The sequence below is a fragment of the Dermacentor silvarum genome, chromosome 1, assembly GCF_013339745.2.
Source record: "Dermacentor silvarum isolate Dsil-2018 chromosome 1, BIME_Dsil_1.4, whole genome shotgun sequence".
NCBI lineage: Eukaryota > Metazoa > Arthropoda > Arachnida > Ixodida > Ixodidae > Dermacentor > Dermacentor silvarum.
The window spans coordinates 15,298,926-15,325,575 of record NC_051154.1 but is presented as its reverse complement, the minus strand read 5'-3'; the positions used below and the strand labels follow the sequence as shown (position 1 = coordinate 15,325,575).

At 48.2% G+C, this 26,650-nt stretch overlaps 1 protein-coding gene across 1 annotated transcript in view; it reads right to left on the bottom strand.

Annotated features, from left to right (window-relative positions):
* Positions 1-467: 467 nt before the first annotated feature.
* LOC119457356 (uncharacterized) overlaps positions 468-26,650 on the bottom strand; it is a 34,147-nt gene continuing 7,964 nt past the window's right edge. The window contains exons 2-5 of the mRNA XM_037718966.2: positions 8,864-9,105; positions 7,194-7,259; positions 6,826-7,134; positions 468-2,973 (exon numbers count right to left, since the gene is read on the bottom strand). Of these exons, the coding sequence (XP_037574894.1) occupies positions 2,896-2,973; positions 6,826-7,134; positions 7,194-7,259; positions 8,864-9,105 (695 nt within the window). The 3' untranslated portion in view covers positions 468-2,895. The remainder of the gene's footprint in view (positions 2,974-6,825; positions 7,135-7,193; positions 7,260-8,863; positions 9,106-26,650) is intronic.

Genomic DNA, 26,650 nt, shown 5'->3' with positions numbered 1-26,650 from the left:
AATTATGCGATATATTACACAATCATCAGCAAACAGTTTTTTAGAAGAAGAAGAAACTTGGGTAGGAAGATCATTGATGTGTGTGAGAAAGAGTAGCGGTTCTAAAACCAACCCCTGAGGTACCCCCGATGTTACTGAGGTATTGTGTGTTTTCAAGGTGTGTAATTAGTATTTATTCAAGGTGTGCGCATTATTCTGCCAATATTTTTTTTCTTTAAAGATAAGCCCCCCTATTCGCAACATTTGTTAATTCTAAATTGCAGTCAAGCCTATTGCAGACATTTTCCCAAGCTTGTTTCCATTTATTATGTTTCTAACGCTTGCCTTTCCGCATCGTTTGCAACACTACGATTAGCCTAGCGTTTTCCATGCTATTATGACTTTTGAATACTTTCTTCTTACAAATTTACAGGTCGCGGACAAGCTATTAAACAAACCGTGTTTTTGAGACAGTGAAAACAGAAACGTGTGATTAAAAAAATAGACTTTCTTTTATTTAGGACGGGTTTTAACGGCAATCATTTGGCGACAGTGGTCATGCCTATCGGAGAAAAGAATGCCCCTTGCGGAAATAGAACACGTCTTTTAATGCAAGTTTCTACGACAACTTCAGCACGCCGTAAAAAACATCAAGTTTCAACGCACATTCAAAAGAATCCTACTTGCCCTAGGACATATCTTCGGATCTCGTATAACACCGAGGCGCATTTTGCCCCCGGAAAGATTTGGCATTACATATTTTGTGCTGTGGGAACCAAGCGCACGGAATGTAGTACTTTGGTCGTATTTAATCACCATTGAATTATAGCATAGGGAACAAATCCAGAAACAGCAGACTAGAAGCAAGGAGGACAATGTTAGACGTACGATTGAATCACCAAAAATATATACTCTTGACCTATCCCGTATGCATAAGTATGATACGCCGCTCTCTATTTGAACATCACCAGCGCAGTTGTTTTATTACACCTCTTCTCACGAAATGGCTCTCACACTTGTGCACATCTAGGCGTCTGTGCACGTTTGCAATTATGCAGGCAAAAGCCTGTGCTACAACCTTCAGAGTTCTGGATGTTACGGCTCACTATGGGCTAGAAAGCATACACGACCACAAGCAAACGCATTTATTGAAGTGCGTTGCAGAGGTGAAGGCGAGATTGGCATCGTATAGCGCAGTGTGCGTGATCGCAGTATTTGCTGTTTCCTCCGAAATACTTGCGCGCGCATGCGACGCCACAGGCTGCGACGCACACGCTTGTTGAACATACGTTCGAGTATTGTTTTCGAGGCAATTCCATAGTTTCTGTAAAATGATCATGCGGCATCGAAACCCCCTTTGCCCATTTCTGTCTTTCTTGTTTTTTTTAATCGATTTTGTTGCAAGTCTACCACTGTCCTGCTTACTTGTCCTCGCTTCCATTTTGTTCGTTTGCATGTTACTTTGATAAAGGGGCGAACTTGTCCAGTTCCCCACATTTAAATGCAACTTAATTAGTTCTCATTCAAGAAACTACCGTTCTTGTCGTGTGTTATTTTCATCCAAAGACAACTGCGAACACAGTGCGAATGAGGCTTTCGGCATCTTTCAGTCAAAGAGGAACTAATCGAAACAACACCTTCCAGACCAGGTAACAACCTCCGCTGAGCAGCCTCACAGCATAGCAAATATAACAACCACTTGTAGGCACAACTGTGAATAAAGCTTTGGAAAACATGGCGGCTGTTGAGCGGTGGCAGATGCAAAGAATTAATGCGCGGCGCCGCTAAACTGTGACACGGCGACGTAGCCTAACTCGTGTATTTCTACACATTCTTTACAGCGAACAGCATTATGTCGGGACCCGTATTACTTTCCCCCAATGAAACTCTTCAAACTTTGTCGAAATGTAAGCACACGGGAGTTTTTTTGCATCCCGAAACCATTGAACGAAGTTGTCTGCTGCTGGGAATCACAACAGCCTCCTTGTGCACAGCAGCAGAACGCCATAGCTACTGAATCACCACGAGGCCCGACAAATGCGCGCCTCCACGTGCAGGAATAATACAAGTCCCCAAGAGCCCAGCCTCACACGTACCCTGGGGCATCGTGCGCTACATCGAGGCACCACGCCAACAGAAACCTTAACTCATTTAACCTTAACTCATTGGTGAGGAGAGCCAAGAAACGAATTCATTTTCTTTATGACAGAGTAATTTCTTTTTTTCGGTTGAAAATTATTTCGAGTAATACGCCTCGGCCACTGGGTCAGTTGAGAAAACATAAAGCAAAAGAATATGCGACATCGCCAGGCATTGCGATCGGCAGCACCTTATCCATCGCTTGGAGCGCTCATGTCCAAGCCTTCGTTTCAGCAAATTAACGCCCAACAACGCAACTTTGAAAATAAAACCATCAAGTCATGTAACCGATCCCTTGCCGTACAGCGAGAGCATGAAACGAACAGATCACACAGGCGCTCGTCTTGGCGGGAGCAACTTTTGTCCCAGATATCTACTTTTAGGCGTAATAAATAGGCTTAAATAAATAAATAGTGGAATGACGAGATAAAACAAAAAGCGAACAGATGGAAGTCGACGATGGTAGTCATGAGCATTGAAATAATAAATAGTGAGGAGTGAGCACACACAGCTCCAAAGGGCGTACTCGGGCCGCCCTCATCCATACACACACACACGCACAAGGTGTCCTTCCGAAAGCTCGCACACACGCTAACACAGCCATGGACGCGAAGACACCGGTGTCAAGCTGGGCACCTCCACTTGGCCCAACCGGTACTGAAGAGGCTGCTGTGCCAATGCGGGCAGGTCCACAAATCACAGGTCCTGCGCGACCGTCTTTGGCGCTTGGAACTTGAGTAGAGGAACTAGGTGGGGCGCTAGCGGCGCTCGCCGCTATCAGCTCGCCTCGTCTGGTTGTAAGCCCATCAGATAGCGTTGCAACGTGCGCAGCACGTTTGCCACACTGGCCACCACCTGCATAAAGGCAGCAAACGTCTCAGTTTTCATACACCAGAGGGCGCTGGAGGCAGTAAATGCTCTCTTTCTTCTAGGAGTGTGCGAATATTCTAAATTTCGAATACGAATCGAAGAGCCTTTGCTAGTATTCGATTCGAGATTTTTATATTCCAAGTTTTCAAATATTTGTTCATTTGGAATACTATAAGAGACAACAGTTGCTGCAGTCTACAGGGAGAAAAATGAATGCAAGCGAATACACTTCCGAACCATTCTGCTGCAGGACAACCGGGGTTGTTGCGCGAACAGACCTATTCATTGGCGAATGCTCGGAGGTCACTTATGCACATTAGTTTCCCGTCATTAAATAAACGTATTTTGCCTTAGCTACCTATGAATTGTTGTCTTGATTTTGGTAAAGAAATTATTTCACCAATCTCGCCACATTTTAATTCCTTTCAAACAATGTGCGTTGCTGTAATATTGCGCTTCTCTCTTACAACGCCAAAAATCGGGCTCAAAGTTTTGGTTTCGTTATTACTGCATCATATTCAACGGCTGAAGCGGGCACCGCCAGCCACGCTGTGGAAGTAGATTGCGGACGCATGGGCGAGCATCCCGGATCACGTTGTGTGTCCTGCTTTTAAGAAGTGGGGCATTTCATATAGGCGCTCGAGGGCACAGAAGATGACTATCCCTGGGAAGAGTTCTCGGACAAGGAACTGTCCGAAGACAGCGAAACCGATGATGACGATGATTGAAGCACGAAGTCAGATGTAAATAAATGTTATCGCTGAGTTTGCCTCACTCGTATTATGCGCGGATGAAACTTTACTTTTTTCCGCTTTTCGATATCCCCAAATCTCGCCTCGTACTATATGCGGGTTTTTACGGTACACTCTACTACGTGCGTCTGGTGAGGCGCTGCTCCTTTGTTTCATTACTCGGATTGTCATGATGCACAAGATACGGTCACTTTTCCTGAATTTCTGATTTACAAGCTTCTCAAGTGAAACAACTTTCAATTGTTAAAGGCATTAGTGGTATCAAATAACGTAAATGAGCCTTTTCTTGCAAATCGAGTCCTCTGAAACATTATATTTCCCTTTGTTTAGAAATTCCAAATATTCGTATTCGACTCGATTCGAAAATTTCACTCTTCGTACGCCCCTACTTTTCTCTCTATCTTTCCGTTTTTCCAGCTGCCATAACAGCACACAAAGCTTTGCGCGACTGCTTCAGATGTTTTACGGCTCGTTGCGCTCTTTCTCACTGTTCACATGAGCACTCGTCAAACGTCTTTCTGTCTCTCCTTGAGTCGAAGAATCTATCTCTGGAGGCAGCGGCACGATTGAGTAATTTATTGATTATTATTTATTATTGGAATTAAAGTGACAATTCTGGTAAATATTATAGCGCCGGATCTCCGCAAAGATGGATCGCTGAACGATTGAATGACTAAAGAATATCGAAGTAAGGTGATTTGAATGCATTAATGCATCAAGGTTGCTTCAAGGCTGTTTCACTAACATACGTGAGCGGTTGATTGTGTAAGAAAGAATAACGGCATAGCAAAAATCAAGCGACAGCACAACACTCTGCAATAATCGCAAGACGTGCACTTTGGGCGCTATAACGTAAAGCTATTCCAAACTTTTTCTATTCCATTCCTGCAATCAGCCCTTCACGATTCGTCAAACATTTTTTGGCTATCCCCACTAGTCTGTTTTTCACGCGACGTCACGAAAGCTGCAAGAACTCCCCATCTGCTATGACGGGAACACACTGATTAAAAACGATTTGACCGAACAAAAGAAAAATAATTATTTCCAATTCCACGCCTTTTTCGCCGTTATCCCTCCGCTATTGGTCAAAACCTGTTATGCGACGGCACAAAACCACGAAAACTCATCGCGTCAAAGTGACATGTGACAGATGAATTAATATTCCGAACAAAACGGAACTATTTCCGGAATAGTCAAAGACTGGCCCCGTTCCGAAAGGAATAGAAGATCGCTGCCCGCCGATCCCTCTGGCACTGGCACGCCGGAGCTGCCGGGAAGAATGTATTTATTTGCATATAATAAAAAAAGTTACAGACCTGCGCGGCACACGCAGCACAGTCACAGCGTAAGCTGGTTGAGCGGCGCAAGTGTAGCTCCAATTTCGGCACCACGCACAACAAGGTCTTCGCGGCAAAGTGTCTTCGCCTCGATTTTGACGAGAACGATCTAAACTGTCCACCCGGCGACGGCGAGCTGCGGTTGCAATGCTCTCTGCACAGCAGTCTGCTGAGCCCGATGATGCCTGGTTGTAGCCGCGTACGTAGCTCTACGATTCGCTTTTTCAGCAGCGGTTCGTACCTTGCGAGGAGACGCCATAACGTGTGCCGAAGAGGTACCCAGAATACGTGGCGCACATCTAACATCGGGATAGCGTTGATTGCGCGCCTCTTCTGAATCGCATCGCGTCTGAATCGCATCTCGTCGCACGCAGCGGTTGCAGGCGCGTTAATTAGATGGCGCCACCGTACTGTCGGAGGCTCGGGGCGCAGAGGCGCAGGGCGCGTATAAAGGAAATATTTTTTCTGCCTGATAGCAAGCGCTTGCGTGGCTCAGTGGTAAAGAATCCGACTCCCATGCAGCGGGCCTGGGTTCGTTCCCGGCGCAGAGCGCGTACTTTTTTTGTATTCCCCGCGATAGCGGCTACGGGGCGGCGGCGGCGGCATCATCGCGACCAGAAACGGCTATTGGAATGAGCCCATAACAGCTTACGCTGTAAAATTGTGCGTCGCAGTATAACGTTTTCTATTCCTTCTGACACGTATATGACATCGCTCTGCGAACGCTTCTATGCTGAGGATCGGCATTTTTACCCTTCCCTCGATACACCGGGCGATGCGAATCGCCGACGAGGCTGGCCGCACTGTCCGCCTCGCATGGGTACCAGATCACGCTGGGGTCGCTGGCAGCCGAATGGTTGACTCTGGAAAGGGAGCTTCTATCCTGCCCCGCAGAGACTCGACCACAAGTGCCTGACGACCCATACCCCGCCGACCCGGACACATTCCTGGCAGAGGCGAAGGCGGCTCGAAGGGCAGCACTCCGGAAGATCTGCCCGGCAGATCATACGCCCCTGCCAAGGAAGTTTACCCGTGCTGAAGCCTTGCGCCTGTGACGCATCGTCACGGAGACAGCAGTGACACCTGCCCGCCGCGCCAGGATGCGCCTGCAGACCTGGTAATCAGCTACTTGCCGCTCCTGTCCAGGGAACCCAGCTGATGGTTTAGCAACATATACTGTGGGGCTGCTCGGCTCTCGCTGAGCGCCTGAGAAAAGCAATACCCTCCCTCCCCCCTACTCTGAGACCTCAGGATTTGGACGCCTGACGCCTTCCCACTGGTGCCCCGGAGAGACGGCGCCTCATATTCCACTCATTACTTGGATTTCTACAAGATTCAGAAATGGTCGATTATATCTGAATTGAACCTCCTCCTTTATCCCTCCCCGCGCCCTGATTGATCCACATCCTGGGGGTGTAAACTTTTTATGATTATTTTAATAAACGTTTTAACAACAACAACATTCCGTTGCACGCCGCCGTGATTTTATGTGATTATGTGAAATATTTACACATAACATGGTGCAAGATACAATTTAAGACCTATGGTGTTCGGTCGTTGAAGACCGTACACCGTAGGTCTTATAATCATATCTGACACCGTTTTTTATGTATTTTTTTTTCTTTGACGTTAGCTGGGACTCAGAGTATAGATATACCAGTGCAGCTATTCCCGCCGAATGTATATTTCAAGGACAATAATAGAGCACTTGACGGCATCTGGCACATATAGGGGACGAGAGCGCGTACCTGGCAGTCCCTGAGTAGCCTCCTGCTACAAGTGCTCTCGTCGCAGACGCGCAGCGATGCCACGCGCTCCTCGGAGGCGCTGAACTGGACGTTTCCACCGTGGACGCTCGCCGTCAGCTTGATGGTGCACAGCAAGTCGCGCAGCTGGGCTGCCAGCGTGCGGCTGTTCTCGGCCAGCGTGTGCTCGTTGGGACTAGCACACGAACTGTTCGCGTACTTCTCGGCTTGCTCGCTCACGAAGAATGCGTACGCCGCGTGGCTCACCAGGAAGCCGTACAGGCTGCTCAACGCTTGCGCCTGGCTCAGGCTCTGCATGGTGACGGGAGGAATCAGAACACCGCCTCGAGGTCAACGCACGGTACGCTTACCTGTAGGGTCACCTGGTCCGGCGCTTCCATGACATCTTGCAGCGTGGAGCAACTTTCCGGCAAATTCTACAAGGGAGAAATGGCGTAGTTCAATAGATTCGTCTTGCATCGTAGGAAGTGTGAAAACGATTCAGCGCGCTGATGTGAATATTGCGGCGCAATACTCTATCAGCCACGTACCAAGCGAGGCAGCTGCACGCGACGAACCTTCGAGCATGCAAGCGTGTCCAATTAAATGCAGCGATGTTAAACCAAAGCGTCAGGCTAGGCCAGGGCGATTCTTGAATCTCCTTGCAATGGTACAGTATTGTTATTTGGATGCTCTGAAAGAAAGCGCATGTTAATGGAGCGGCGTAGGGAGTTAGGAGAAATGAGAGGGAAGACAGACCTTGCAAGAAGGCGAGTGCCGAGAAAAGACGCTAGCGCCGGCCAAAAGCGGCGCATGCTGCCGGGAAGACGAGAATCACGCCAAAGCAGTCGTTCGATCAAACGATCCTCGCTGCAGCCAAGGAAACCCCTTTTATGACTCATTCAGCCTGGCCTTAGGGGAATGCGTCAAGTTCCACCGACGCCTAAATTTCGGCCTGTTGCAAAATAGCGTAGAGAACACGATTAATGTGTATTTGTGTTCCTGTCTCGCTGTCCAAAGTATGGCGCTTTCACAAACAAATGTTTAAAGCTCGAGAGAAGACATGTCCAGAAATTTTCATCATGCCGTTTGTGAACGAAGGTTGTTAAGACTGCATGTTCATCGGATCAAAACTGTCTGGCAGCGCTAATACCGGGATATATTCTTACATGCCCCAAGTGGTAAGGTTGTTCTTTGCCCTAAGTTAGAGTAAACTATTGCGGGAATGTCTCATCGAGCATGCCACTAGGCGTCCCCCTTAGATGTAAGCAAACAAGATAACAGTCTGACAAAACGCTTTGCGACAACTGCGCAGACAACCTGACACGAGTTGCCAAAGCATGCAGGGAAACTTTTATGGCGTTACAGAGAGCCAGCTTCTCGGGAAAACCAGGTGCCCACCTCATGGTCGACAACAACCCACGAATTTCTCACCCAAACTACAAATTATAGACAGCGTCGTTATTTGGTGGCAACAACAGTTTAAGGTGAGACGATGAGCACACTGCTAACTTTAGAACATGTCTCCAAGCTTTGTAGCAAGGCGCAGAATTCGCCGTGCTCTCATTACCGCGTTTCATTTGTTGCGAGTACTGTCTGTGGCACTGAACGGAGGTTTCTGCAGTGCGCGGATCAAGGACTGGCAACTGTGGCGATCCTTTCACTCTGCCGTCCTTTTCCGTCGTCCTCTTCACAACGCCCCACAACAGGAGGCAGTGCAAGGTATACTCGCCCTTCGGGGCGCCATTGAATGGGACTCGATACGCGCTCTATAGAAGCAGATCCGTCCTCATAGCCTGAGAAAAAGGTCGGTACACGAATAAAGGTATAATAGTAAATTCATATGTCATTACTGTATTTAATAATGTGTCTTAAGCCAGACAGCTGGTTAATATCGCATAACATGGTGGGACTTGCCGCTGCTGCGAAGAGCATGCATCTCAAAGCCGTTGCGGGGCAACGGGGTAAACCTGGCTGCAGCTAAGACGGTATGGAAGAGCGCCGCGTGCAGCAAGGTTAGCAGCTGTCGCTCCGCACTTACCACGGCCAGAAGCTTGCTGGCGTGCCCTAGGCACGCCGTCGTTCGCTCGCCAAGTATTTTCACGTATTCAATGGCAAACGTATCGGTGGGTGGACCTGCGGGTTGCACCTGAGGCAGGTCATCACTGCAAGGATAGAGAAGATCAGAGAAGTAAGCTTCGTCTGATATCCTCCTCCACTCCGGCGTCGATTTCGTGGGCATGGAAGTGACTGATTCTGACACTACTAGGAGCACAAGCCCACCTGGAAAGGGAGAGAGAAAAAGAAACAGGAGGAGGGAATGTAGACACCGCAAAATGGGCCGAGACGCGGCCAAGGGCCTCTGCAAATGTATGCTGCCGCGGCCACGAAGCAAGAAACTCTCTGGAGGAATGAATCCGCGGCCAGGTAACGTCGCCAATGGCATCATTCACCCGGAGACCGTCGGTTGTTGTCGCCACCTGATGGCTTGTAAGTGAATTCTGCCGTGGCCTCCGTTGCTATAACAACCGGGAACGTTAGCATATCACGCCAACAGATACGTCTGCTCAAAATTACGCCCTCCCCCCCCCCCTCATCCTCCTCCCATGCTTTACGTGTTTTGCTTTATGGAGGGGAACTCTTCGCCCTCCCACTCCGGCGCTAATTTCTCCTCCGGAGTGTTTCTTGCTCCATGGTGCAGCAGCTGACCGATTTGGCAAACGAATGCCCTTTATTATTTTATCATCCTCGTGTCCTTGAACACATAAAGGAGTGACTACGTTCTCAGAGGCTGCCATATAAATTTTCAGCGATATGCGGCTCACTGCTGGTCAGTTATGCTGTGACTACAGTGTCCAACATATCATAACTAAAACTATACGACTGTCATTCATATGGTTCGTACTATTACCATGAAGAAAAACAAATTAAGGAATGTATGTTAGACGGAAGCTTGCTTTCCTTTCCTACTTTCTTCACGCAGAATGAACCAACCCACTGCTGGGAAACAGTAGTTCGCCATTCATAAGTCCGGCATGTTCTCGTCCTTTTTTTTTTTTCTATGTTTTTTTATAAGGCCATTGCAATATTTCCCTGTAAAAGCTAGGTATTTATAGGCATACAATGTTGGGGTAACTGTCTTAATACCTGCAAAGCACGAAAATATACCTCCCCGATAAAACCATCCTTGCCATTCTAAACTTCACCTTCTCTCACTAATTGTTGGACAAATTCTTTTCTGTATGATAATGAATTGCGCACGAAATTATCCTCCATATTGACTAGACCACAGGCACTCCCACTATCGCTAAACCTCGACGTCTCACTGATTGCTTCATCGTTTATCGGCGACACTTGCATTGCACAGAAAGTATACGCACGCGTGCTTGTTTTGCAGCCCCTCGTGTAGACACTTAGTTCCAGTTGGGGTGCGGGCGAGTTGCACGATAATACCAACCATATGAATGACGGTCGTGTCATATGCAGGAAAATTCTACTTTGTCGTCACTTGCTACTTGAACAATTCAGTTTCTCGAACAATTACAACAGACCAATAACAAGCTTGCTCATTCGCGTTTCACTTCAATGACCGCGGACCACACTGTGAGTTCCTCCAACCTAGCCCGAGATGGGTCCCTTTACATGTACCCTCCAAAAGCGTCGTCGACCGAGCTAGCGCCGCCCTCCTCCCTCAAGCAACAACTTAAACGATCGCGGAAAAGATTGCTGTGTGCGTCAGTGATTGCGGCCAAATTCTCTGCGCTTTAATCCGCATACTATACGGGCACGTGTCGACGCGCGTATGGAAGCCCGTCGTCCAGGAATATTCGCTCTCGCAAGCTAAAAAAAGTTCGCCTCTCTCCGATATTTTCCCGCCAGCCGGAGAGCGCGTAACAACGCATACCAGTCGCCAAGCACTCACGGAACGACCCCCCCACTCTCTGCGTGCGTCACTGCCGGCTCCATCTGCGCGCTGGACCGGAGAGAGTGCCAGCTTTTGCACGCGTAGCGTTTGGGCGCACCAAGAAGGGTTGCTATTGATGCTGTAATCATCGTCGTTTGGCAGGCGTAAAAAGCATTGCCGGGAGAACGCATCTGAAGTGTGCCGATATGCGAGTATAAAGGCCATATTTTCACGTCGTCGACAGCCATACAAGACTGCTCAAAACGAGAACCAAACTCAAATGCTTAAGCCCCACAATGTATCACTAAGAAGTCAGTGCACTGAGGATAATATATAACTGTGATATATTATGTGCTATGATATATTATGATATATAGTGCGCTGCTGCCAAGCCAGATGAAGCTACGAGGAGTCGAAGTTGAGCTTCAGGTGAGAGAAGGTGGGCCCTGTGACATGGCTACATTTAATATTCGCAGACGTCTACAGATTGTGTCTTCGCTTGTACTCATCTGTGTATCTTTACCACATGGTACCCGACTGTCTGCAATTCCCTCGGCTGTTCTCAGCGCAGCGGCCATCATATTTCTTTTGTTGTTGTTGTTTACAATACCGCTACGGCAATAAAAAAAATATAAATTGGAATTACGTGTGCACGAATATGCAAAATCTTGGTGTCCCGCAGAACTCACTCATGCGGTGAAAGCAACAAGAACGCAGACACACTAGCAAACAACAACGCTCGCTCCAGGAAAAGCTGCACAGATACCCCCCCACTCGCAGGTGGGACCCCGCCTGTCTTCAACAGCCGTTACTTTCTTTTCCTCACGCCGCCTCGAGGAGATTTCCCGCGATCACACTCTCTCCGTGGGCGAAGCTACCGGAGTGCGTGCAGTACGGTTCAACAAGGCACGTGAGCTTTTTTTGATGCAGCGGGATTCCCAGCGCAGGGAGCGAAACGCCACCGGCGGCACGCGCGCGTTTCTACCGCGATCGCACTGGGAGCGTGGGGATGTCCCGGTATACGCCGAGCTGTTTTATGCGCGGCCGGTGTGAGCGCGCGCACACGCCGTCCGGCAGCGTCGGAAACGTCTCCGTCCTCGCGGCTTCCGTGGAAACCTGGCGCGTCCTTACGTGCCCTCCAGTGCAGCCAATCCTCCACCCCCGTGCGGAAAACATCGCGCGCGCGTGACGCCCTTTGGCTCGGTCGGGCCGACGGATAAGCCGCACGGCCGACAAGCCCACTCTCGCAAGCACCGCGCAAGCTTCGTGCGCTCGCGCCGTTCGAGGGACGCCTGCACTAGACGATTACGTGTACGGTCCTTGCGTGTCCCTTCGGCGGCCGTGGTTGAGGCCTCCCAGTCAGGCTACGCCATGTAGTACAAAGAGCGGTGGCGTTTGCTGCATTTCTCTCACACATAAGCATGGCCACCGCAGTATGTTATTGCACCTTTTTGTTACACGGCGCGGAACAAGACAAATGACGCAAACGAGGGATGATGGCGAGTGCTGACATCACACTAACGTTACTACACACACACAGCACACACGCACACGCACAGCACAGCACGCACACACACACACACAGACACACACACACACACACACACACACACACACACACACACACACACACACACACACACACACACACACACACACACACACACACACACACACACACCACACACACACACACACACACGCACGCACGCACGCACGCACGCACGCACGCACACACACACACACACACACACACACACACACACACACACACACACACACACACACACACACACACACACACACACACACACACACACAACTGTCTTTTCAGCTAATGCGAAAAGGTTTCCGAACAGGTCGAAAGTATGCTCTTCTACGACACCACGCCCACATTACAAAGCCGTAGGGAGAAGCTTTCACAAACGTTCGAAGAGAAAGTGTCTTATATCTTCAAAAAACAGACAGAAAGACTCGTTTCAGACATATTCCTCCCCAATGTAGTTATCTGAAGCATAACTTGATTGACTTCTTTCAGCTGATGGCACCACGAGACGTGACAGCATGCGATTTAATTTGTAGCTTGTCACCCTTCATTCAGTACCTTCGCAAAAACATTGTCGTAGGATCATCGAAGATGATTTTCAAGAGAGAGAGAGAGAGAGAAACAGCCTATGTGGACCGCAGAAGTCAAATGGACACACTGTATACTATAGCAAATATTCGAAAGTATATAATGCTGACATCGATAACGAAGCTTGATGATAACGGCACAAGTTATCATCGGTACATTTTGGTAGACGATACGACAGCGGAACGATGACTGTGTGACGACCACGGAATCACGACATCGTGAAGGCGACGGCGATGATGACACTACGGAATGACGAGAACGTGACGATGGTGGTGCGCACCTGCACTTTCTTTTGCGAACGTTTACTCTACGGAGGCCGGATACTCCTCAGACCATTCGCTTTAAGATCACGTATATCCATCGCACTGTGGGAGTTGGCCTAAAGGCGAAGCTGTCGTGAGCCGGCAAGAGACGCGCAGCAGACGCCGAACGACGCGGCCCGCCATTGTCAGGCATTAAGGTGGCGGCTAAACGCAACAAACGTCTAAACCGCATCAACACCTGCAGAATGGTCTCGACTCAAAGAGCGGGTTGGCGTACGGCGACGAACGCGCACGCCAACCCGGTTGCGCGACCGCACGGGCGCTGAGCGGAGAAAGTCCGGCCACGAGAACGGGCGAAAGAGGAAAAGCTATGTGCTTTAAAAAGAGACTCGCGCCAAACGGGAGCCTGGTGTCTACAAAGTTGATTCGTTAACTACACGCGCGGTTGCTGTTCGTGCACGTATGCTTTCCGGCTAATGTCACCAATCAGAGCACATGGCCAGGAGCATTAGTTGCTGTTACACGTCGCACGAATTGCAGTAGTCAAGCGTGCATTCTTCACCCCACTTTCTAATACATTTGAACACGTCAAGCTCACACGTTAATCTTAGTTATCTATGCATCTGTTGCGCACGGCTTGGTGTTAATCGCCCACCAACGTGACGCGAATGAACCTTCCGTACGTCAGTGCTCCATATCGTGTTTGTTTCCGCATCCCATTCGCTTGTAGCGAAAGCATGGCCTATGTGCGTTTCCTTTAATCTTCACTCTCTCCATTGGAGATTAGTCACTTTTTGTCTTCAAATGTCAGATGACGTCTGGCGAAAGCCCTTGGTTTTCGCTCGAGCGAGTGTGGCTTAACGCGGCTGCCCGTCGGTCACAAAAACGCCGTCACTCTGGAAAAGCAAACAAATAGATATTCCCGAACTGGTGGTAGCCCTGCCGGACGGGACTGTGCTCCCGAGTAGCACGCGCTGGCAGCGAAACCGAATCCGAGTAATAGTGGCTTCATGGTCACAAACAAAAAGCGAGGAGCGGCAGTCCCAAACCGCGAGACCTAAGGGCCGGTGCGATAAACTTATCTCTCGCCAGGGCCTCTGGCACGCTATGTAAACACGTCACGTTATACTATTCCCAAGGCAATCGTGTTGGCCGGCGATGGCGTCACTGGCATAGAGTTTCGTGAAAGAAACTGCGAGTAGAAATCTGGCAGCAGTCGCCGCGGTGCGGTCGTTTAACCAAAACGCGGAGGATGTTTGAGCTGCCAAAGCTTTAAATGTGGCCCTCGATTGAATTCGCTCTGGAAATCTCTGTGACTTCTCTTATGAACTTCTTTGAAGCTAGAGATATGCCATGACCGATTTCTTACAAATGATGAGGAACACTAGGTTTATTTTGATTTCTGATCAGCTACCGTAGGAGTGTCCTCAGGTTATACAATAAAGCAGCAAAATGTTTGGCATATTAAAAACAAAACAGCTTTGGTAGCTGTAGGTGACAAGAGAGAGAGAGAAAAACGAAGATGGAAAGGTAGGGAGGTTAACCAAGGACGTGCCCGGTTGGCTACCCTACACTTGGGGAGGGGAAAGGGGAAGGAGAGAGAAGAAAAAAAAAGAGTGTGACAGCGGAGATTCTTCTGTGACTGTAGCTGACAAAATGTCACTGTGATTGGGCGCCACAGACAACTAAATTCTCTCACATCTGATTACCCACTTTTGAAGGAGAATTGTATGATTTGCTACAAAACCGTGAGAAATTAAGTAACGGAGGCATTTACTGGCTCATTATCTCCACAGTAAGCAATATATAACAGAGCAGAAGTTTGTGACGTCATGCTAACGAAACTTAACGCCCTCCACTGTCAAGAAAAGAATAAACAAAATTGAAATGCGCTGTAGGAACATTCCTAAGCAAATTAATCAAAGCAACCAAGATAATTAATACAACATTTTTAACATCATGGCTGCAGTGTCAAGCTGCCATCTAATATACCGGGTCCCTTTTTTTTTTTAGAACCTCCAAAATTGTAAAAAAAAAATGTTTGTGGCAGATAGCACAATTCTCACCCCTGATCTAAATTACTAGATGGAGCGGCCATTACTTCTACGAGAAATCAAAATGCCTAATTAAATAATTAGCCTAATAACCTTAACTAGCTTTTTATTTAATTATATTACGGCACATATTTAAATCTGTGAATTATAGTCGGTGAGTTTGCAAGGCGTGTACACTTGGAGCGAATTCCCTGGACTGCACCAGTTTCGATATATCGATTTTCAATGTGTCCGATGAAATGCACGGGTGTTCTTGTTACTTCTTTTAAGAAAATGCTGCTTCATGCATTGAAGCACAAAAGTAACTGGAACACCAATGCATTTCGTCGGATACTTACCGGATCGTTCACTTGCGATCGTATCTCGCTTTTGTTCACGCAGTGCGGAGTAACACTGATCAAATGTGAGTTCAAAAATAAGCGCAGCAACTCACATCGAACGCTCGCGAAGGATGAAAAAAAAGAAAAAGAGAAAAACAAGCTTTCTCTTAATCGCCCTCTTCACCCCCTGTCTCTTTTCCCTCTCGCTTTTAATTAATAAAACACTAATGAATTTAGAGAGGGGAAGACATAAAGACAGGACTATCGCTGTACTCCCCTCTCTGTGATCGTGTTTTTGGCGCTAAATTCATTATGGTTCGACATGCACCAACTAGCCCTACAGAAAGATCGTAATCAGGGACTGGTGTGCAAGGTCAGCGAAGGGAAAACCTGGCAGACGGGTTAACAGGTTAGACGACACCTCAAGTTGCGAGCTAATTACGAAAATAGACGGTTAGACTGACGGAACAGAACGGTGCACATGTGCTCACTGCGGTCAATTTAGTTTCTTGATATTAGCGCATAACTTTAGGTTCCATGGTGATATAATTAAATCAACTCAGATTGAAATCGTGATTTGTAGTAGTTAAGTTAGCGCAATTTCGGGAAAGAAATTCAGGAGATATTCATTGCATGCACGTAAGAAGCGTCAAGGCTGTGAAGCGCTAAGTCACTGCTACACGCGCCGCTCGTCTGACATACAGCATCGCACACGACATGCAGGTTTGAACTTGGTGATGCAGTTGGTGATACTTCTTTTTCCTCAACTATGATCGCGTAACTTGACAGCTGGCATTTCTCTAATTTCTCGGTTTTAGTTATACCACAGCCATGTTGAACTTCGTTACCCGTCATTGAGTGTCTCTCTCATGCAGCTAACCGTGCATCTATTTGATGATCTGAATGAAAGCCCGCATGACGGTGGACATGAGAACCTACAGATTATTTTTTGGCTTTTACTCCCGACACGCTCGCTGGAATGGCGCGTCTGGAAGGCAGCAGACTCGCCGCGTTTCTTTTGGGCGCGCCGACTTACCCCGGAAGCGAAGAATGAACTTGCTTCCGGTTTACGCTTCAGTCGTCCGATCAATCATGCAACTCCAGAAGCCTGGCAAAAGAAAAACATGCAGGCCGAGGGTGGGTGACGGTGGAAGGGGAGGCGAGCAACATAGTCTGCGGCGGCGCGCCCCAGATTTGTCGCTCCATACCGACTCCTCGCTTGGTCGGCGGTGGCGTGAGAAACGCTGCAAATATTTGCTATTCGCACGGTGATTCATGAATCTCGCTGAGAACTTGCGGCTGTAGCCACTTAACCGTAGCCGTACGCTCAACAGCTTGAGCCACCGTACGTACACGAGCACGCCGGCAATCACCTTGTTCGTATACGAATTATATCATCTGCGGTTACGAAAACAACAAGGCTCTGCATCGACTGACCGATATCTCTTTGAGAACCAATCACCGTTCGTACGAAAGTAAGCACGAATAGAGAACCGATGCAAGGACAATTTTCGGTCTCCTGAAAAAGCAAGAGCATTACAGTTCGCAAAAGATCAGCTGCGAACAGTCGTCTTCCACCACGACGAGTCCAACGCGATGCTTGCAAATCGAGGAGGCTCCCCTTGTAGCATTGTGGGAGGTGGGCGACAGCTTTTCCCTGTTCGAAATTTCCTCACACTATGTGCGCTTCCGCATTACTTTTCTCGTTAATTCTGACATGTGTCATAAGTAATGCCCCAATTTAGTCTCGCTCTGTTGTTGGTATTTATTACTGTTTGTGATGTTTGTATTTATAGCCTTTGTATAACATTTTTATTTTGAGCTCTCTCAATGCGTGTCTCTCACCAATAAAATGTAAGTACCACTTTTGCTATGTGAATGCACATAAATCTTGAAGGAGAGCGCAGCAAATTAAACGATTACGCACACGAAAATTTTCGTTTCACCAAGCTCTCACACTTTTCATTTTTGTGTGCGCCAGTATGTGTTCGCAACCGCAGAAAGATATCAGGAAGCCAGCAACTCCTTTGCACGTGCTCGTTCCCTCAGCGCGCGATATGCGGGAGCATCGACGCCTCGGTTCTCAGCCCCTTGGTGGATCGAGGCGAGCAAAGTGATGACGTTTTGCGCACCTTGACAAGGATATTCGTGATCAGTGAAAGGGCCGCTCGGAAAGAACGGGGTACGGGCAGCGCTGCAGATTTTTCCCCGGACCTCACTCGCCGGGCAGTGTTTGTTTTTGCGTAACGATACTCCCGCATGTCTCGACAGCCGCTCATCCGCGACTCCCACGCCCCCCTCCGCGCCGAGCCGCAGTGCGCGCGCCGTGTATATACTCTTATTTCGTCGCAAGGTCACGACTGACAGCCGACGCTAGGTATAGTGCAGGAAAGACAGGTTGGGCTGGGTGAAATCCACATGAAGGCCGGCCTCACGAAGCCTTCCGGGGTAAACCCGGAGGACTGCGTGGAAAGAACACCACCGCTTCGATTTTTCCTGATTGAAAGCAAGGAGTCGCGTCGCTTCCTTTTCATGCAACGAGCCGCTGCCGGCTTTGTATTGATAACGCATGACATAGCAGTGGGCGCCGCCCTCGACTATGCACATGCAACAATGCACAGAGTACAACGCATAAAGGCAGCGTCACATGTGCTATAGATTATACTTTATTAGACGTCAATTACGTGGTTATTGCTTCCTCGTTAACATCTCGGTTTATCGGTCAGCGGGCGTTTCAGTTTACCGATGCACATCAGCGGCTTGTTGTGCGGCACCGTTGCAGTGATGTTGCTTAACCCAAAACAGACGGCCTCAACGACCAGCCGATAGAAACCTGTTGGCATCTGATACAAACGAAAAGGGGAAAAGTCAATACGAAAGCCCCACATAATTCGAGAGGTATCGCAGGTGTCGTTGCGCCTGCAACCGAGCGCTTGTAGTCACCCGAATAGGCCTCAGAGAAGATCGAATGCATTTTTCAATTCAATTCTATTCAATTACTCATTTCGTCATCACGTATGCATTTAACAGTCGAGGAGCCGCCGTTCAAATATAACTCTTGATAAAGGTATCGTTTCTATGAGGTTTCTTCATCGACCAGCATTTGGACTTGTCTGTGCATCTGTAAGCTCGACGTAAACTTTGAAGCGAACTTGGTTGTGGTAAAATAGTGAGCCTATCATTCCCTTCTGGTTGTTGCCTCTGCAGAACACGCGACAAATTATGCAGGAAATGTGCCTGCTGGACGCAGCAGCTCATAGCCACCGTTGTCGCAACAGAACCGGTTATAGAATTGTGGCTCAGGCACGCACCGTTGCAATCTGCGAAATGAGCCGATGGAAAAATAAAGGCCGCGCTATTTCCCGTAAGATACTTTCATCTTGTCTCTCGCCCTGCGCATTGGCCTGATGCCACTATTTTTAGTACGGCAACTGCTAGCGTCAAAGCAGCTTTATTTTAGCAGGGGTAAACAAAGTGTATCAGCTAAAGAAGGCAAGCTTCAAGGACTCGTGCCCCGTTGCGTGTACAGATGCGGCGCGAATTCCCACCTACGTTAGCAAGCAGTAAGGTTTTCCCACTAGCTACAGTCCATGCGTTAGACTCCCCTTTACGTCAGGTCAGCAACGTGGTGCTGTTTTAGTTATCATGCAAGAATGGATCACACTCGTCCCGGGGATGCAGCCTCAAAGAAACGTGACGACGCACGTTGAACATATATGTTCAACGTACTTCGTCAGCACTTCTTCTTCTTTCTGGGGTTTTACGTGCCAAAACCAGTTCTGATTATGAGGTACGCCATAGTGGAGGGCTCCGGATTAATTTTGACCACCTGGGGTTCTTTAAGGTGCACTACAACGCAAGCACACGGGCGTTTTTGCATTTCGCCTCCATCGAAATGCGGTCTCCGCGGCCGGGATTCGATCCCGCGATCTCGTGCTCAGCAGCGCAACGCCTTAGCTGACTGAGCCACCCCGGCGGGTACGTCGTCAGCACTTTGGACGGTTGGTCAGTATTCGCGGGAGTATTTTCAACGTATCGCCTCACCATATCCTTATAGCGCACCGAGAGAGAGAGAGAAAAGTCATAATGGAAAGGCAGGGAGGTTAACCAGGCTGAGCCTGGTAGGTTACCGAAGTATGTAAAAGGGCAGCAGAAAAAGTAACGCTCGCATTCCTTCCTGAAATAAGCTCGTGTACAACATTTATACGCACATTAACGAACCTAAGGTAGTTAAACTTATCCGGTGGCCTACAGTATATATACAGTGACTCTACAAGTCCATTTGTTATCTCGGCACGTTAAACCACATGAACAATTCAATCAATCAAAACTATTAGGTTGTGCGTTTAAGATTGAAGATTTTACATTTAATATATAGGAAAGTAACAGGTTGTGTTTATAGATGTGCACAGCAAGGAAAAACAAATTCCTGCAGGTCTGAACTCGTTTACTGCTACAGCAGCAGCCTGTCACAGCGCGGTCATCGCCATCCTCCCATTTTGCTTGAAGAGCACAAAACTTGGTGCTTCTCCGCGGCAGTATTACCTATCATGGCCTCCGAAATGCACCAGTGTGCGTGTGGGGCGCAAAACCCCGCCCAAGTCACCAAGCACCAAAGCTGACCGATAGAGCAGCGGCTAGCGCGTCCAATTGCGCATCGTCACAATTAAGTGAGTCCCTGGCGAGCATTGTTCGCCACCGTTCCTTGACAAGGCTGAAACTGAAGAGTGGCCTGACGACGAGGACGGCCGTCGCCTAAGACGCAACGGAAAGGGTGGACGGACACAGCAAAATCCCCGCTTCGAGCTTTTAACTTCTATCGCATAAAAAAATGTCATCAATAAAAGGTTGGTGGCGATGATGGTTGATCATCAATTCCTATCTATCTATCTATCTATCTATCTATCTATCTATCTATCTATCTATCTATCTATCTATCTATCTATCTATCTATCTATCTATCTATCTATCTATCTATGTCCTATCCTATCTTTAAAAAAAGATAGGTAGGACATTAGGCAAAATAAGAACAAGAGCCTACTGTCGCAACCCACCGCCCTGTTTCAAAGGGGACGTTCATAGCATCTGTCCATACAATTTCCGAGAGCGAAGGTTCCAAGTGAGGAACCGTCTGACGTGCCTGTTCATTTCATTCTTCTGCATACATTTTACTTCATTATTGGCGTAACGACGTGATGGCACCATCATTATCGGGGATCTACTAAAACGGCCATCGGTGACGCTGTAATTTCGTCTGGAAAGACCCTAAAGTTACTTTTGCTGTGATACGTTTGTACGCAAATGCAAATTATGCTCGTAAACGCCTTCGTCAGAAGCCAAAAGCTTCTAAGGCCTGCATCATGAAGACACGATTGGCAGGCTGATTATACGTGCACGTCATCGCCTGATTAAGAGAGGCCTTGGGAGAACTCATGACGGTACAATACTTATCGCGCACATTTGCTCACGCAGCGCCCCATTGCTAGACGGTGGCCTTACGTCGGCATGGAAAATCCTCATAAAGCCAGATTCCGTTCATCTTCTTGGACTTGAATTGAAATTGTTTATTTGCCACCCTGTACATATACAGATGGGGGGACTGTAGAAAAAAAAAAGCTGTCCTTCAACAGCTTGACGTGTGTACAATCCCTGTTTCTGCAGGGAGGCGGCATAACATACGCGCACATACATATATACACATACATATGCATATACATATATAGCTGTATACATAACTTCACTGACATGTTTCTCACTTACACTTTGCTTCATGTCAAGAAACAAATGCAATAACACTGATACATAACGCTACCAGATATTACATCGAAACCCTATACATCAGTTTCAGTTCCTTGGATGATGACGTAAAAAGATGAAATCAGATTGAATTATAGTAATTTAACAGTGTTGGTATTATGTATTTAAGGCATTGTTTCCCATAGTTTGAACGTGGTGTTGGTACTGACCAATCCTCAAAGTGTCGTGTAACGTAATTTGGAGCTGGTTTTCTCTGAAGTTGGGCTAGAGCACGCAGGTTGTTGATATTTCGATGGATTTCCAGTTTATATGCATGACTCAGACGATATCTGTAGAGATTGTGAGCTGGGATCACACCAGAATTATTAAAGAATGTTATTGTCGGTGCTGTGTAGGAAGCGTTAGATGCTTCCGAAGCGCAGTCGTGCTCGTTGTGTCTTCAGCCAAATATTTCGTCCAAACAGGGCTTCGGAAGAGTCTCCGGCGCATCGATTTAACCTTAATCATTCAAGCATTCAACATTGCAATTCATTATCTCATTCCTTTCTTCCTGGTTCTTCTCTTTGTGTGTGCGTGTGTGTGTGTGTGTGTGTGTGCGTGCGTGCGTGCGTGCGTGCGTGTGTGTGTGTGTGTGTGTGTGCGTGTGTGCGTGCGTGCGTGCGTGCGTGTGCGTGTGCGTGTGCGTGTGTGTGTGTGTGTGTGTGTGTGTGTGTGTGTGTGTGTGTGTGTGTGTGTGTGTGTGTGTGTGTGTAAGTGGTTACAGCGTCTTTCGAGCTGTGCTAGTCAATACCTGTGGGTATTCTATGAAATTGCCTAAGCTTCTTCGCAATGCTGAAAACGTTTTGTCTTCATGCAGCGCAGTCGACCTATAAGTCACTTAAGCGACTTTCCCACGTGACGGCTATCTAAAATTGAGATTTGCTCACCACTGCGCGGCTCATCGCTGAATGATTTCGCTATGTACAGGAGCTAAATACGGCAGATTATTGCCGCAGCGTCGCTGTTGGAACAAATTAGAAGAAGAATGGCCATGTTAAGGAAAACGACCCCGCATATATTGGGGTCGATGTATTCAGTAGGCGATGTATTCAATTCGCTACATTGTACGTAATTTGTAGCATGTTCCGCTTAGCTAAGCTAGAATGTAGTGCACCTAAATCTAAGTACACGTGTATTTCGCATTTAGATCGGGGCGAAATGCGAAAACACCCGTGTACTTAGATTTAGGTGCACGTTAAAGAACCCAGGTGGTCCAAATTTTCGGAGTGGTTTTGGCACGTAAAACCCCACAGTTTAATTTAATTTAATTTTTTAGAATGTAGTACCAACTCGCACAAACCGCCTTTGCTGGTGGGTGTTTTCATCGAATGTGAAAACACGCGTTTACATACACATAAGCTTTTAACTTACTCAAATTCATCCGCGATCGCTTCCTTTGTTGAAAAATGCCACCGCTCAATGTCGCTTTCTGTCTACGCTCCACGCGTCCTCTATGGTTCCGTTCTCATCCATTCGGGGATGACATGGAAGGGCGCACTTGTGCAGTTTCTTCACTTCATCCATTGAGAACATGCTCATCGGGTTCTGTCTCGATTTAGCGATATATCTCCACTGAAGAACTAATTGCATGCCGAAATAGAGAGTTTTAGCACAGTCCTACCACCCTACCATAACCGCTACTGATACCGGCTGCCACGAATGCGCATGCGCGAAGTTTACCGGGGCCGCTATACTTACGGCAAGTGCATCGGGACGGTTTCCTCCAGTTACTGCATTGTGTAACTACAAGCAGCGCGCAAGCCACCTGCTCTACTTGCTACTTGCTCTACATCGTGGCAGAAAGAAATAAATGATAAAATAAGCATTCAGTCAGTCTCATCTCAGGATGAGGTCGAAGTATCGGCGATGTTTTGCCGTTATTCTGAGAACAGCTGTTCGTTATGATGTTATTAGGGCTAAATGCAACAGCCACGGCGTGTGCGAAACTGGGCAACACGATAAGAAAATCTGGCCGCACCTCTAGCCAAGACGAAACAAATCGTAAACAAATCAACGCCGAATGCTGTGGCGTTAAATCTAGTGAGTAGAAATTAATGCGCGTTGAACGCCGCGCATGCGCAATCGTGGCAGCTGGTATCAGTAAGGGAAGCGGTAGCACGGTAACGCTATGGTAAAACTCTCTAATGTATGAAGCGGTTAAAGATCTGTGACCGCACTGTGGTGCATGGAAGGTTGGGAAAATAACGCAGTCAATGTTTACTCTGGTTCCCTAAAATCGCATATACTTCACTGTCGCAGTGCTGTAGACGATATATCTCAACAAGGATAGACGCTGAATTTCCCAAAGACTGGCGGTGTTATCCAGATCCGGAGTGAGGCATGAAGCGGCAGGCATGCACCAAAGGAGCGCACACACTCGGCGCTTTACGAAGTATACATCGAATATAGTCTTAAAGACTTGATTATAGTGCACGCCGTGTCATCTTGAAGCAACGACGAAGAAACTACAGGGCGCGTCTGGACGCCAACGGTCCGATTCTTGGGGAAGAGACACTGCGGCGACTTTCGCATTTGCCCAGGAGCATCTTTACTGAATGCCGAATGCGGGGCAGTGCTGTGAAGTACTGAGCATGGTGTACCGTAAGGAATGCTGAGCGGAGAATTACACTCGAGAAGAATGGCGCTCGGCCACGCGCGCTTGCGTCCCTCTCTGGAATCCGGCGAGCGACACTTTCCACGGGGGACAGGTGCACTTCGGTGCACAGAAGCACGCAGAGGGGAACGAGGCCAGCCGTCGCACCAAGTACTTTTATGTCTCCATCTAACTTGCGTGATCAGGTATAGGTACCACAACAACCGAAGACGGTCAGGGGCGGACCGCTTGAGAAGCCTTGGAAGGCTGCACCTAATTATTATCTTTTCTTCTCAATTATCTCGTCTCTTCTGCGAAACCGTACCTGAGCAGGACCCATCTCCGTTTCTCAATTCTAGCCTTTCATTCAGCCCAATACGAGCGAGTGTCTATGACAAATGCGAATCGCAAAGCCTTCAACGGCGCGACAGCGGCAGTGCTATACGTTGGCACCGCCTGCGTGAAAGCGGTACAGGTTGCCTTAGAACCTGTTTCTCGTGAGCCAGACTGAGTCTAACAGGATTAAGTCGTTGCTAATCCTGCTTTGGCTAGTGCAAGTTGAAAACACCTTTCGCAATAAAAAGAAGACATCGCTTTCTTTAGGCGCGTTCATATTCTAGCCCAGAGAGCTCTTCACTATACGAACGCACTGCCTTCAGTGGGAGCAAAAATAGGCGCGCCTTTTTGCCGTCCGGCAGCCTGGTCCGCCGTCTGCCGGTGTTTGTCGAGATTGCCGCTCGCGTGCAACGCGTCTGCAAAGGCAGGCGCGTTGCTTCGGCCATCTGTAACGGAGACAAACTTGCACTGCGTTCAATCGCATAACAAAAGAACAATGAGCCGGAAGTGAGCTGTCGCAAAGCAGAAAACAACAATACATTGATTAATTAAGCAGAGCGACAATTGCAAGTAATTGCACAAAGGCATACTAGACGTTCGTAAGGAAATAGTAACACAAACAGGAGGAACCCGTTTCACGAAGAAGCAAAGCTGGAGGCAAGCGCACTTCAGACCCCTATGCCTTGCAAGCTGTGCATTTTCTACATATCTCTTCAATCAGACCGAGCCTTAAATCTTGCCCACTGCCGCTTCAAGAGCTAAAAAGTATTCGTATCCACTGCGCCTCGCTTGTGTCTAGAGCACATAAGCGCACAGGCATCCACTCCATTCCACCGGGGGTGCAGTCGTTGTGATGCCATTGTTCATATTTTGGTATGTGCGAGTGGTACCTTGCGCTGATCCTTTATAAAGCCTGAATTGAAGCGATACTTGCAGGCGTTCCACAGCTAACCAGCCACTTGTGTCAGAACATGAACGCAGGATTATTATGCTCGTGGTCCTCACGAAAAAAAAAAAAAAAACACTGTCTAACATGTTCGTGAGTAATGCATTTTTGCCGAGGCAGATTGGGCAAGTGTATACGTTGCACACTCACTGTTATATGTATTAGTGCAAACGTTGAATCAAAGGATATAAAAACACACTTCGATTAATTCGATATGTCACTACGCGTCTTATATGCGCTATTTTATTTTTATTAATTTTTTTCAGTGGAGCCATGCAGTTAACTCTTGTGCGTCATTTTTCCTTACACAGGCAACATATTATTAGAGACCTGTCATTTCTTTTAAAGCCGTGAGGTGTTTCTTACAGGCCGCATTCTTGCAGTCACTAAGGCCCTGATATAACTAGGGCTTATGTTCGCAAGAATGTGGAGACTAGGTGTCCACAGTTCAAAGACAAGTCTGGATTCCGTACTCGTCAAAAGATTCGACAGGGTCCAAATCAGTCATTGAATGATATGAACACACATATCCGCAGTTCCCTCAATCCTTGCTCGCACTTTTTTGGATGAAATGCCCTACCTGTTAGTGTGTCCGCACGTTAAATTCCATACTTTATCTCACCCATGACGTTTTTCTTGAAATAGCGCCACGCATTAATGAACGTAACAAAAAACAAACAAAACAAAACAAAAACAAGAAGAAATATAAGACGAAGGCGGGGGGGGGGGGGGGGGGGGGGGAGTGGAAGGCGCTAAACGTTTGACTGTTTATTTTGTGATACCTGTGAAATTGGCACTAAAAATCAGTTGGAGGTTCAGCGCCCTCCTGTCTCCCGTTTACTCTTGCTTTTCTTGTTTCCTTCACTCACTTTGAGTTGCTATCATTCACGAAAACGTCATGGAACACCGAGTCGTACAAACCCTAGTGAACTTTATCTCACCCGTCGAGCGCCGAGACGCAGCCTGCCCTGCTAGACATCGAGACCCAACAGTGCGCCGCGAGAACCCCGGTGGTCCACCACGTGGTCTGCACGGGGCGCTGACGACCAAGCGGGTCGGGCGCCACCGCGGAGGAAGCCCAGCGCAGAGGAAGGCGCCTCGACACCTGTCGTCATCGTGCGGGCCACACACCGTCGGCGTGGGCGGAAAGGCGGAGGACCGCTGCTCGAGGCGGGCCCTTGCCAGCATCCGGTCGCTGGGTTCACAGACCCGGCGGCGGCTGAAGGGTGCGACGCCGCCGACGGCTGCGCCGGCGCTCATCGGTGCGCCCGCAGTGACCAGCCAGTGACGGCGCCGGTCTCTCGGCAAAGCGCGTGGGCCGAGTACGCGTGGCTATCGCCGTTCGACAATGATGCAATTGCTATCGGGAAGCAAAGCGAGACTTAAACGCAACGGCTTAAGAAAGTGTCGTAATAAGACCCTTCGTCTTGGGCCATACTATGCGCAGAGACGCTACTCTCTATAGCGGAGACGCCGAGTGCC